This window comes from Coenobita brevimanus, chromosome 39, assembly GCF_032717465.1.
Source record: "Coenobita brevimanus isolate Jiangsu-jjx chromosome 39, ASM3271746v2, whole genome shotgun sequence".
NCBI lineage: Eukaryota > Metazoa > Arthropoda > Malacostraca > Decapoda > Coenobitidae > Coenobita > Coenobita brevimanus.
The window spans coordinates 27,561,650-27,574,476 of NC_136992.1; the positions used below are offsets into that span (position 1 = coordinate 27,561,650).

The window sequence follows — 12,827 nt, forward strand, 5'->3', positions numbered from 1 at the left end:
TTATTATGTATTGTTTTGGTTTCCTGCCAATCATTTCATTGCTATATATTAGCAGGTCTCACAGGGCTGAAGTTGGTAGTATTGCACTCACCCTAGCCAGGCAGCAGGAGGCCACTACTATCAGTTCACTGTCGTCTTTGAAGGTGGGAGTATGTCTGATTAGCTCCTGCTAACTTCTGCCGCTTTCTAGCCCCACGCAAAGGGCCCTGTGACCTTTACCCCCTACTAAACCTCGTGTGGAAAGAGGTAAAGGGCTGACAATTGATAGAGAGTGACTACGATCTTTATATATTTTCGTGAGTACAGGTTGCCCCCTACTTACGATTGGGTTACGTTCAGTTAAACCGATCATAAGTTGAGAATGCATTTAATATGCTTAACCAGCTGAACATAGCCTAACCAAGCCTACCAAGTCTTTTAAATGTGCTTAGAACACTTACATTAGCCTACAGTTGGGCAAAATCATTAACACAAAGCCTTTTTAACCCCTTAACCGCGGGGCGTCACTTTCGTGATGCTTGGAAGCAAGGGATCATACCGCGTGGCGACGCTTTTGTGATTCTGTGTTATTTTGAATTCGCCCGGGCTTTCAAGTGGAGGCTTGTATCATCTATCAGTACTGCTAATATCCAACACTAGTCAGCACTCCTAATCTCATCTGTACTCCCATCCATTGTTGACAATTTTGCCATTTCTCCCCGTTCTTGACTCCCCTCCTTACCTCCCCTCCATTATCCTATCCTCTCGCCTGCCCGGCCGTGCTATGCAAAGTAAATCTTCCCTGGAAGTTTTCACTGATTTCATCCATTGAAATAAGCCCTATGCCCTATTCTTATACCAAATAATATATACAAGAAAGAAATAAGGTAAGTGAGAGTGCCATACACCTAGAATTGGCTAATTATCACCTGACAACACCTCACATGCACTCGTTAGCTAATATTCGCTGTTTATTTCCCCTTGAAATATGCCGTATAATCTATTTTCCTAATAAAAATATATATAAGAAAGGAAGGGAGAAGCCTAAGTGATATTTACACTCACCTGGAACTGCCTAATTATTGCAGGCCACTACACTGTATTCTACGCTAAGTAAATCTTCCCTGGAATTTTCCACTGATTTCATCCATTGAAATAAGCTCTATGCCATATTCTTATACCAAATAATATATACAAAAAAGAAGTAAGGTAAGTGATAGTGCCATACACCTGGATTTGGCTAATTATCACCTGACAACACCTCACGTGCACTCGTTCGCTAATTTTCGCTGTTTTTTTCCCTTTGAAATATGCCGTATAATCTATTTTCGTAATAAATATACATATAAGGAGGGAAGGGAGAAGCCTAAGTGATATTTACATTCACCTGGAACTACCTAATTTATTATGTATTGTTTTGGTTTCCTGCCAATCATTTCATTGCTATATATTAGCAGGTCTCACAGGGCTGAAGTTGGTAGTATTGCACTCACCCTAGCCAGGCAGCAGGAGGCCACTACTATCAGTTCACTGTCGTCTTTGAAGGTGGGAGTATGTCTGATTAGCTCCTGCTAACTTCTGCCGCTTTCTAGCCCCATGCAAAGGGCCTTGTGACCTTTACCCCCTACTAAACCTCGTGTGGAAAGAGGTAAAGGGCTGACAATTGATAAAGAGTGACTACGATCTTTTTATTGAGTAAAACAGTGCAAATGGAATTGTAAATAATGTGTAAACAGCAAGTTAAAGCAATGAATGTAAATATAAGTGAACAGTGGAAAATAGTTTTATAAGTTACTTCAAGTGACAGTGCATAACACAGTGTAAATAAAATAGAAATGTAAATCATGTAAATAAAATAGAGAACGTAAATAGAAATGTAAATGAGTAGTATTATAAGAATACGAGTATATACCCTAGGAGTAATGAAAGTGAAAGTTTCACTCTAGCATGTCTGAATACTATGAGTTATGAGAGTGAAGGTGAAAGTGACATTCACACTCAGTGCTAGTATACAGGACGAGAAAGTGAATGCTACGTATTTTACTGAAAGAAATTGAATCCCTATAGTGACAATAAACTACTATTACTGAAGGAAACTTATGGATAAAGACTGTAGATATATATGTGTTATATAGTAACAGAAATATAAACTGTGAGTGTTTTTATGAATGATAGACAACACTAGCGGCGAACGACCGGAAGTGGGATGGTCATACGCCCTCGTAATTTTCATTGCTTTCACAGTGTTTTTTTGGGGGGAATATGGATTCTAAACTATTTGAGAATCATAGAATAGTGTTTCTAGTGATAATATCAGGCTGTGGTAATCATATTACGAGTTGTCGGGAAGTGTAAAGTGGAGACTTCGTTACCCAACTTCAAAGGTCTTCACAAGTCCTACGGTAATCGACAAAGGCTCAACAAACACCCAAGGAGAAAGCTGAAGGCATGTGCCATAAGTATATGTGATTTTAGTATTCTAGGACCAATACCGGTAACTGATTTTTGGGAAATATTTTTATAGAGTCTGTCGGAGCGCGAATATGCCCGTGGGAGCCGCAAGTCAAAGCAAAACAAGCCTGCGGTTTAAGGGTTAATAGTAAATTGTTGAAAATCTCATGTAATTTATTGAATACCGAACTGAAAGTACAAGATGGTAAAGTCGAAAATTCGTAAGTCAGCTGTTCATTAAACGGGGACCACCTGTATTACAGGTAGTACAGTACACTGTACAGGTAGTATCGTACTAAATAATGCTTTAGTTGTCAGACACTATGTTAAAAGGATATTTATGCAAAAATTTCATCATCATCATCATCATCATCATCATCATCCAGACCTCCATTCCCACCTTAGGGCAGGGTGAAGAGTAGCAGCATCCAGACAGCCAAGATTTGCCAGTCCATGGCATTCACTCATCATTGAAGCCCCTGGAATCCTGGCTTTATCTGATATGCCAAAAACAATCACCACATTCTGTAGTGTTACATTAATGTATCCAGTAGAGTCAATCCAAATGCAGTCACGTTAAAAAGGAGTCCCAAATCCCTGATCATGCAATTCTCACAACATTCATCCAGCCAACTCGATCTCTTGTCAGTTCCCTAGTCTCATTGACTTCAAGACCTCTCTTCGTCACACAGTCATCCACCATATCTCTCCACTTTCTCCTTGGCCTACCTCGTCTCCTCCCTCCTTCAAATTCGCTCAGATATACCTTTTTCACCACTCATTTGTTATCCATTCTCTCCACATGACCATACCATCTCAATACACACTCTTCGATTCTAGTATCCATGGACTCCTTCACTCCACACCTTTCACGAATCACAATATTTCGTATCCTGTCCACTTTCTGTACTCCACATACATTCCTCAGCAGCCCCATCTCCACTGCTCTTACTCTTAACTTTTTGATTTCCATGCCACACCATAGTCTCACATCCATATGTTAAAGTTGGCACTGACACACCTTCATGTAAGCCACATGCAGCTGCAACATTCAAGCCTCTCTTTCCTATCAAGGCCTTCATAGCACCAGCAACTTTCCTTCCTTGTGTCACCCTTCTTTCCACATCCTTTGCACATTTTCCTCTCTTTTCTATCACTGTACCCAGGTATTTGAACTCTCACCAATTCCAGTCTCTCTCCATTCACCGTAACATCACACTGGGAGTCACCTTCTCTCTCAGTAACCATCACTTTACTCTTTTCATTATTTACTTTCAAGGTTCAACTCCCACAGACATCAACAAAACTCTGCACCAGTCTACCAAGTTCATGTCCGGTATTTCAAGTAGTACTGCATCATCAGCATGCAACAAATTTGAGATATCCCATCCATCACCATTCATTACCAGTGCCATTCCCCTCTCCATGACTCCTGTTTTTACTCCTCTCATCACCCTATCCATATATATATTGAACAACCATGGAGACATCACGCAGCCTTGTCGCACATCCACACTGATCGTGAACCATTCACTTAGATTCCCAATTACCCTTACACATGCTTCACTACCATCATAAAAATTCTTGACAGCACCTAGCAGCTTACCATCTACACTGTACATGCGCAAAACCATCCACAGTCCTTTTCTGTCTACATTGTCATTTGCTTTTTCCAGATCCGTGAATGCCACAAACACCTTACAGTCCTTCTCACAAGCCTTTTCCACTATCTGTCTTAACGCAGATATTTGAGCCACACATCCTCTGCCACTTCTAAAGCCTCCCAATTCATCACTTACATGGACTTCTGATAATTCTCTTACGTTTTGTATAATAATTCTTCCATATACCTTCTTTACCACACTCAGTAAACCTATGCCACGACAATTCTTACACTCACTTCGCTTACCTTTATTTTTTTACAGGGGTACAATCACAGCCTTTTTTTCACTCTGCTGGCACAGTTTCACTCATCCATGCCTTCTTACATATCTCCAACAGGCACTTCATGCCATTCTCTCCACTACACTTAATCATCTCTGCATAGACTTCATCAACCCCAACTGCATTCCCATTTTTCAGCTGCTTCACAGCATTCTTCACCTGTGCGAGTGTCACGTTTTGTTGCACTGCATTCCTTCTCAGCACACTCACAAAACCAGTCATGTTTACAGTTAGCTCTGCTCTCTCTATTCCCATTCATCAGGCTTTCAAAATATTCTTTCTTTCTGGTCCTTACTTCCTTCCCAGAATCCTGGCTGTATCTGATACGCCAATAACTTTCACCACATTCTGTCGCTTCACATAAACGTATCCTATCTATCTATCTATCTATAGCCCGACGCCCTAATCCCGCAAAGGGTGGCCGCAGACAAAACGCCTCCAAGTCACTCTGTCACCCACCATTTGACTCCCCTCCCCCCAACTCACCCCCCCCTCCCTCATATACCTCTCAACTCCATCCCTCCACCTCATCCTCGGTCTACCCCTCCCTCTCCCTCCCTCCACCTCACCTACATACACCCTCTTAGTCAGTCTCATTCTCTATTCTCTCCACATGTCCAAACCACCTCAGTGTATTTCTCCTAATCCAAATGTATCCAATAGAGTAAAAAAAAATTTTTTAGCAAAGTAAATACTGACAAAAATGATGCTGATACACCTAGAGCCACTGCAGCATGCCTACCCCTTGTAAATTTAAGAAAAATAAAAGTAAAGAAAGTATAAACATGACGATGAGTCATGACAAATATGGCAGGGCATTTTTGTCTGAATTTTTTAAAGCTAATGTAGTGTTTTCTACAAAATACACGTACTTTTCAAAGGTATTACCAACATGTTTATTTTTCTGTATAATTCCCACCAATAAACAAACAAATGATGTGTGCATGTTATTTGTGTTTACAGTTACTACAGTGCACTTACTGTTTCCAGAATGTGTCCAACTGCAGAACGTGTGTTGGAGGCTGCAGTGAGGATGGTTGGGTGGCAGCTGGCCTGTGAGCCGCTGGTGAGGCGAACAGTGCGCGAGGTGTACTTTGAGCGAGCCAGGATCAGTTGCAGGCCGACCCCTCAGGGACTGAAGATCATTGATGAACACCACCCACTGTATGCCATGAAATACCTCAAGGACAAACCCGTCACAGATCTCCAGGGGGACCAGTTCTTGCGCCTCAAGTGTGGTGTGGAGGACAAGTTCATGACCATAAGCTTATCTGACACAGTTGAAGGCAATACCACCACTAGTTTTTTGGATGAGATGAAGCAGTTGTATTACAGGGATGAATTTTCACAAGTTGTGCAAGATTGGAATGACCTGAGAGGACGAGCTGTTACTTTTGCCTTCAAACGTATCATGGAAGACCTGAAAAGGGAATTATCTCAGCGGTTACTTCAAGAAGCCAAGGATCATGTAATGGAGCAATGTTGCAGCAAATTATATAACTGGATTAAAATTGCTCCTTACAACCCTGGAGATTTCAGTGATGAAGATGTAGATGACTGGGATACTTCCAGAGGCTTCAGAGTGTTTTCAGTTTCATTTGTGCCTGATCTGTCTCAGGCTGCATTTGGTTGTTGTATTGATATTGATGGTGATTGCTGTGAATACATCCGCCTCCCTCACTTGCTCAAGAGACGCAATGCTTATAATGAACGAGATGCCATGGCTAAAGAGAATGACATCAGGCGAATGCAAGATTTTATTTATCGTCGCAAACCTCACATGGTTGCAGTAAGTGGTGAGAGTCGTCAAGCTTTGATGGTCAAAGAGGACCTTATCCAGATCCTGAAAGACCTGGAGGAACAAGAGCAGTTTCCAAAAATCAATGTTGAAGTAATTGAAAGCAACCTTTCCGCCGTTTATGCAATGTCTAAGAAAGGAGAAGCAGACTTTCTTGACTACCCTCCTCTGCTGCGTCAAGCCATTTCAGTTGGGAGGCGTGTACAGGACCCACTCGTTGAGTTCTCACAATTATGTAATACAGATGAGGAATTGCTCAATATAAAATTCCACACTTTACAAGACCAGTTGAATCCTACAGAGTTGCTTAACTCACTGTATATTGAATTTGTCAACAGGACAAATGAAGTTGGGGTAGACCTCAACAGAGCTGTTGCTTACCCATACACACAGAACTTGGTTCAGTTCATTTGTGGCTTGGGGCCAAGAAAGGCAAACCTCTTGATTAAGAACATGAAACAGAATAATCAGCGTCTTGAAAACAGGAATCAGTTGGTAGTCAACTTCCACATGGGTCCTAAAGTTTTTATCAACTGTGCTGGGTTTATCAAGATTGATACAAATGCTTTAGGTGACAGTGATAACTATATTGAAGTCTTAGACTCAACGAGAATTCACCCCGAGGCCTATGACTGGGCTCGGAAGATGGCTGTAGATGCCCTCGAGTATGAGGATGAAGAAGGCAAACCAGCTGAGGCCTTGGAAGAGATCTTAGAAACACCAGAACGACTTAGTGAACTGGATCTTGAGGCTTTTGCTACTGAATTACAAAACCAAGGTTTTGGGAAGAAGAGCACCACCCTGTATGATATTAGACATGAGCTAAACCACAGATATAAAGATTTCAGATTACCATTCAGATCACCAACACCAGAAGAGGTCTTTAATATACTAACTCACGAATCCCCTGAAACTTTTTATGTTGGTAAGCTTGTCCAGGTGTCAGTCACAAATTTCATTCACCGTAAGCCACGTGGTGACCAGCTTGATAATGCCAATCCTGTCAGGAATGAAGACACAGGCCTCTGGCAGTGTCCCTTTTGTCTCAAGAATGATTTTCCAGAACTCAGTGAAGTGTGGAGTCATTTTGATGCTGGGGATTGTCCTGGCCAGGCCATTGGCATTAGAGTGCGACTGGATAATGGGATATCTGGGTTTATTGGTATTAAAAATTTATCAGATAAGACAGTCACAAATCCAGCAGAAAGAGTCAGGAGAGACGGCCTCGTTTTATGTCGAATCATGAAAATTGATCCTGAAAAGTTCTCTGTGGAGCTCACATCGAGAACATCAGATTTGCAGGACCGAGACAACAAGTGGAAACCTCCTAAAGATCCATACTACGATTATGAAGCTGAGGAGAAAGACATGAACATTGACAAAAAGAAGAAGGAGAAAAAGAAAACCCAGTACCAAAAGAGAGTGATTGCTCATCCTTCATTCAGGAACATTGATTATAATGAGGCAGAGAAGGTGATGCAGCATTTAGAGCAGGGAGAAGTAATCATCAGACCATCTAGTAAAGGAAATGATCACCTGACTGCCACATGGAAGGTCACGGAGGGAATTTGTCAGCACATAGATATACAGGAACAGGACAAGCAGAATGATTTCTCACTTGGCCAGAAACTGTGGATTGGGAGTGAAGAGTTTGAAGATTTGGATGAAATTATTGCAAGATACATCACACCCATGGCAAATAATGTACGGCAAATATTAGAATATAAATATTACAAGGAGTCAATCATGGGTAATAAAGATAAAGCCGCTGAGTATCTGAAGGATGAAAAAAAGAAGAATCCTAAGACAATACCTTATATATTCTCACCGAGTAAAGAATTACCTGGCAAGTTCATTCTGTCGTATCTCCCAAGGACTAAGGTAATCCACGAATATGTGACAGTCAATCCTGAAGGCTTTAAATTCCGTCAAAGAATGCAGCATCCAAATTTGGCTGCGTTACTGAAGTGGTTCAAGCAGAACTTCCGGCGAGCAGTACCAGGTGCCACACCAGGCATGATGTCCACACGCACACCATACATGGGTGGCAATACACCAAACCTCATAGGTGTTGATGCCTCCACCATCCAGAAGGTGGCACAGAACCTAAACCCTCATATGCTTCACAACTTGTCCCAAGCAGCCACCAACACACCTTATGGGGCACACACTCCGGGGGCATACTCTCAAGGGTACTCAAACTATGCCAATACTCCTTACACCCCATCAGGCCAGACTCCCTTCATGACCCCCTATGCCACCCCTGGACCCTCAACAACACCTCGGTATGGCGGCTCCCAGACGCCCCTGTATGGCAGCTCCGGAAACCGAACACCATCCCACCGTCAGTCTTCAGGACACATGAACCAGACACCAAGGTCCATCCCCACGGTAACCGGACGCACAGAACAGATGGACTGGAAGTTGGCGGCTGCTGCGTGGGTACAGGCCAAGGGTGGCACTACCGGACACGATGTGGGTAGATCTACACCAAGACACCATGACGCAGGTCGCACCACCCCGCGGTATTCGGACTCCCGGGACACGCGTTATGCCGTCAGCCCCAGGTATTCTGACGATGGATCACGCCGCACCCCACGCTACGACGACCGAACCCCCCGCCCCTACCATGACTACGACAACCCTCGTGCCACTCCACGCTCCGCTCGTTCCACCCCCAAAACCATCCACTCCCCAGCCAACATGAGCATTGGAGGAGACCAGACACCACTTTATGACGAGTGATGCCATATACTGCTGTACTTTGTATTAACCCCTTCAGCCCATGCATGTCATTTATATTCCATTCTTGCTGTCACCAGGCAATATTATCCTGTTTTGGGGACTTTGAATTGTAGAGGTTATGTATAGTCGTCATGAACCCCTGCAGTACGAGAGGCCTTCTTTAAGTTGAGTAAAATCATCTGGAAGAAGCAGGAATTACCTAAAGTAGACATCACTGGGTTCAGGGGGTTGAGGATTACTCTCTTGCAAGTTTCTCAGCATTATAGTTTTTACATTGAATATTCTTGTTCAGTGTATTGAATGAATACTATGAAATTATATTTATTTATTACTGGGCTTTTCCTCAGTGTTATGAGAGGGTTATAGTAGCAATAGTTCTCTCTACTTATAGATTTTTTTATTGTGTCATTTGAACACTAATATTTTTTATATATGCTGTATATCTTAAGTAACCCTTTATGTGGTGGCAATTTGCATACCAAATGTCTGGATGGGTATTGTGTAGCATAATCATGCTTCCCAGTGACTACTGTATTATCCTGCTCCTTTAGACCAGCTGCTGTGATCTGATCAATACAGTTTAAAGTAAGAATTTTCCTTTGTATGATATATCCACTAATATCTAAGCTTCCAACATGTAAGTTCAGTTTACAACTATACATTTTTTTTTTTTTTTTTTTTTTAACTGGACTACAGCATTAATCCATCCATCCATCCATCAGCCAATCCTATGTCGCCCCATAAGGAGCATAGGAGCCTGGGGCTAGGCAAGTTGGTCCTGACATTTAAGATGAAAGTGACCAGGCTCACATATCTCTGAGTGGCATTATGTGAGAAATAATCCCCAACCAACCCTTGGATATAAACCGGTAATTCATGTTTGCATAAAATTTGATGAGCCATAATTATGAGATGAAGAAGTCTCCTTGATCTTAGTCAGATCAACCCTGATGTGACTACATTTAGTAATCAACCGAGCTGAAAGAAATAAAAGATCTTTACCAGATTAGAACAAAGACACTACAGTAACACTCCCCTGGTGGGACAACATAGGTGTAGTGGCTTCTGTATAGAAATGACATATGAGGCGTTGAGAATGACTGGGACGAACTCACTGAAACATAGTTTTGAGAAAACGGTTAAAGTTTGCCAATATGCAGATCTTCACATCAGCTGTACATTTGTCGATTTTGCTGAATGAGGTCTTATTTTAAAGCCCATTTAATGCAGAATATGTCTTGTGGTAAATAAACATATATATAGTTCATGTGCAAACTGATGTTTAATAATACAATGGTGTGAAATGAATGTTATTGAAATTAATGAGATAATAAATTTTTGTTCCAAAAACATTTTAAATCATTGCTGGTAATAAATAAATGTTAAACAAAGGTGACACTGTCCACTTAATGAAGTGCTGCTCTTGGGTGTCTGCCCTTTCCTCTCTTCCCTCCATATTTACTTCCTTCCTCTTCTGTCTTTCTTTACTTTATTCTTTCCTCATCCTTCTTCGTACGGGTGACTTTACTGTACACCCCCTCTTCTGCCTTTCTTTCTTTCCTTCATTCTTTTCCTTCTGCTTATGGATGACTCTACACTGAATGACAAGCCAAATGGTTTCCTGTACACCAGGAAACCATTTACAACACTGGGTGGTAACCATATAACCAAGTTATGGCACCTGGTGATTTAGTGGGTAATTACGGCACTCCAGTCGGATTGAGCTGGTGAAGGTTTATATCCATGGGGTGGTTGGGGTTTATTGCTCATGTTATGCCACTCAGGGATGAGTGAGGCTGGTCATTCTCATCTTCAATGTCAGGACCAACTTGCCTAGCCCCGGGCTCCTACACTCCTCCTGGGACAATGTAGGATTGGATGATGGATGGATGGATGGACACTCTAGATGATGCATCTGCTCTGCTAAATAAGCTGGTGCGCTGAGGAGGGTATGATAAGTAATTAGTAGTCGATCTGGTCATCATCTGATGCCACCTCCTCCTCTGCAGCAAGTGAAGTTGATTGGCTGGCAATGACATCATTAAAAGATCCATGTTGGTTCTGTCCTAAGTATCGTCTGAGTACCTTGAGGTCTTCAAATTTTTCCTTGGAGGTCTGTATGGCTTGGTGGTACTTGACAGACATGGGTATCACAGCTAAGTTAAAGGATGGGTTTTAAGCTGGGGCCCTTCCCTTTTGAAGGCTGAGTTCGTTGGTGTGAGACAAGTCGTAGTCAGGTGCAGTGGCAAAGCCTTGTTTATAATTTTTGCCAAAAATGAAGACCCTGCCACCCTTAAACTTGGCACCTCAGAAAGCCTCCTTTGTGGTGTGGTTCTGCATGCCCTGCTTCCCACATGCTGATTGGTCCAAGAAAGAGATGAAGCTGGTGACTGGCCAGGAGTGCCACGGGCAAGTTCACCTCTGTCAGCCCAAGCCAGACACCAACTCCCTCTCTCGTTACCTTGGCTGAATACACCATAGCTTTTTCATGTGGTTTACCTTAGGAAGACAGAGGCGAACTCGCATCCATCCATTCTCATACTGTATTGTAGAGCAAAGTCTACTGAGAATGCTTGTATAAAAATAAGAATTTCGTTTGGGTCGCGAGTTTGCCTCTGTCATTCTCAACGTCTCATTTAATATAAGTGGTTCAACGATGGAGTGTATATTGTATATGTATGTTTTCAATCAGCTCTCATATTGAAAACCCTTGTACAGTGAGAAACTGTAATGTGTAGCCCACCTCAGCCAAACCTGAGGTAAGGACAGGTCCCCTTCTGAATGGAGGCCCACATTAAGTATCGCAGGTGAATACGCGGACCAACATCCAACTTGTGAATCCTTAAAAAGCCTCTGCTACTGTCATGCAAATTATATTATCTTGCCTCATAGCATGCACACAATTGAAGTATGATTGCAATAAGACTAAATAATACTTGGAAATCAACACTCTTTGTATCATCAGGAAGATTCGAAGCCTTTCTATACCATACATTGCTGATGCAGCGATTCGTGTGTGTGAAGGGGTGGAGGGGACTATCACCAGGTCGAATATATCTCAGAATGAGAGACTAGTTGACTCTGGCCTGGGCTGCTGTGGTGTTGGGCTGCTTACAGGTGTCACCTGGGTGTGGGAGGTAGCTCATCAGGTGTGCCCTCCCGCAGAAGGCAGGGGACTACTGCCGAGGGCTGGGTCGTCCGGAGGAGGCTGCTGGTCGGTGTGGAGGGAGGCCCTTCCCTAGTGGGGCCTCAGTGGGGAAGGTGGCCCTCTGGACTGGGGCTGAACAGGGCAAGCAGGTGTGCTTGCCTCTGCCTACTCCTGGAGGAAGACTGCCTGCTGGTGAGGCTGGGGAGGTCATACCCCAGAGTCCTGGGAGTGCCCCTGGGTGTCTGAGGGCTGCGGTCTCGTCTGGGTCCAGTTGCCATCAGGAGCTGCCTGTGGCATCCCTTCCCCATGGAGTCCAACAGCAGGGGGCGTCGCCCGGGTGCTTGCTGCAGGGCACTGACTCCCAGACTCATGATAGGACCTCGCCAGAGCTCCTCCAACTGCAGCTTCTCTGGGGAACTGCACCTGTGGGGAAGAGAGAGAGAAGGGTGTCCCGCTCGGCCTCTGGGTGGTTGGTGAAGTGAGCAAGGGACTTCCTCTGTAGGGGTAGTCACAAGGGAAGTGGATGAGGGACATACGGTGGCCATCCCCTCCTTCCCAACGCAGACAGTAGCTGTCATCGCAGTTCCACTTGCCCCTGAGACAGCAGGCAAAGGGCGTACGGTGGCTGTCCCTTCCTTCCTGACGCAGACAGTGGCTGTCGTCGCGGTTCCACTTGCCCCCGAGACAACAGGCAAAGGGTGTACGGTGGCCGTCCCTTCCTTCCCGGTACGGACGATTGCCTTCACTGCAGTCCTGCTCCCT

General features: G+C 43.6%; 1 protein-coding gene across 2 annotated transcripts in view; it reads left to right on the plus strand.

Moving 5' to 3' along the window:
- Positions 1–10,184, plus strand: part of Spt6 (transcription elongation factor Spt6) — a 46,825-nt gene extending 36,641 nt beyond the window's left edge. For both annotated transcript variants that reach the window (XM_080270165.1, XM_080270164.1), the window contains exon 13: positions 5,365–10,184. In XM_080270165.1, the coding sequence (XP_080126291.1) occupies positions 5,365–8,917 (3,553 nt within the window). In that variant the 3' untranslated portion in view covers positions 8,918–10,184. The remainder of the gene's footprint in view (positions 1–5,364) is intronic.
- The last annotated feature ends 2,643 nt before the right edge of the window (positions 10,185–12,827 follow it).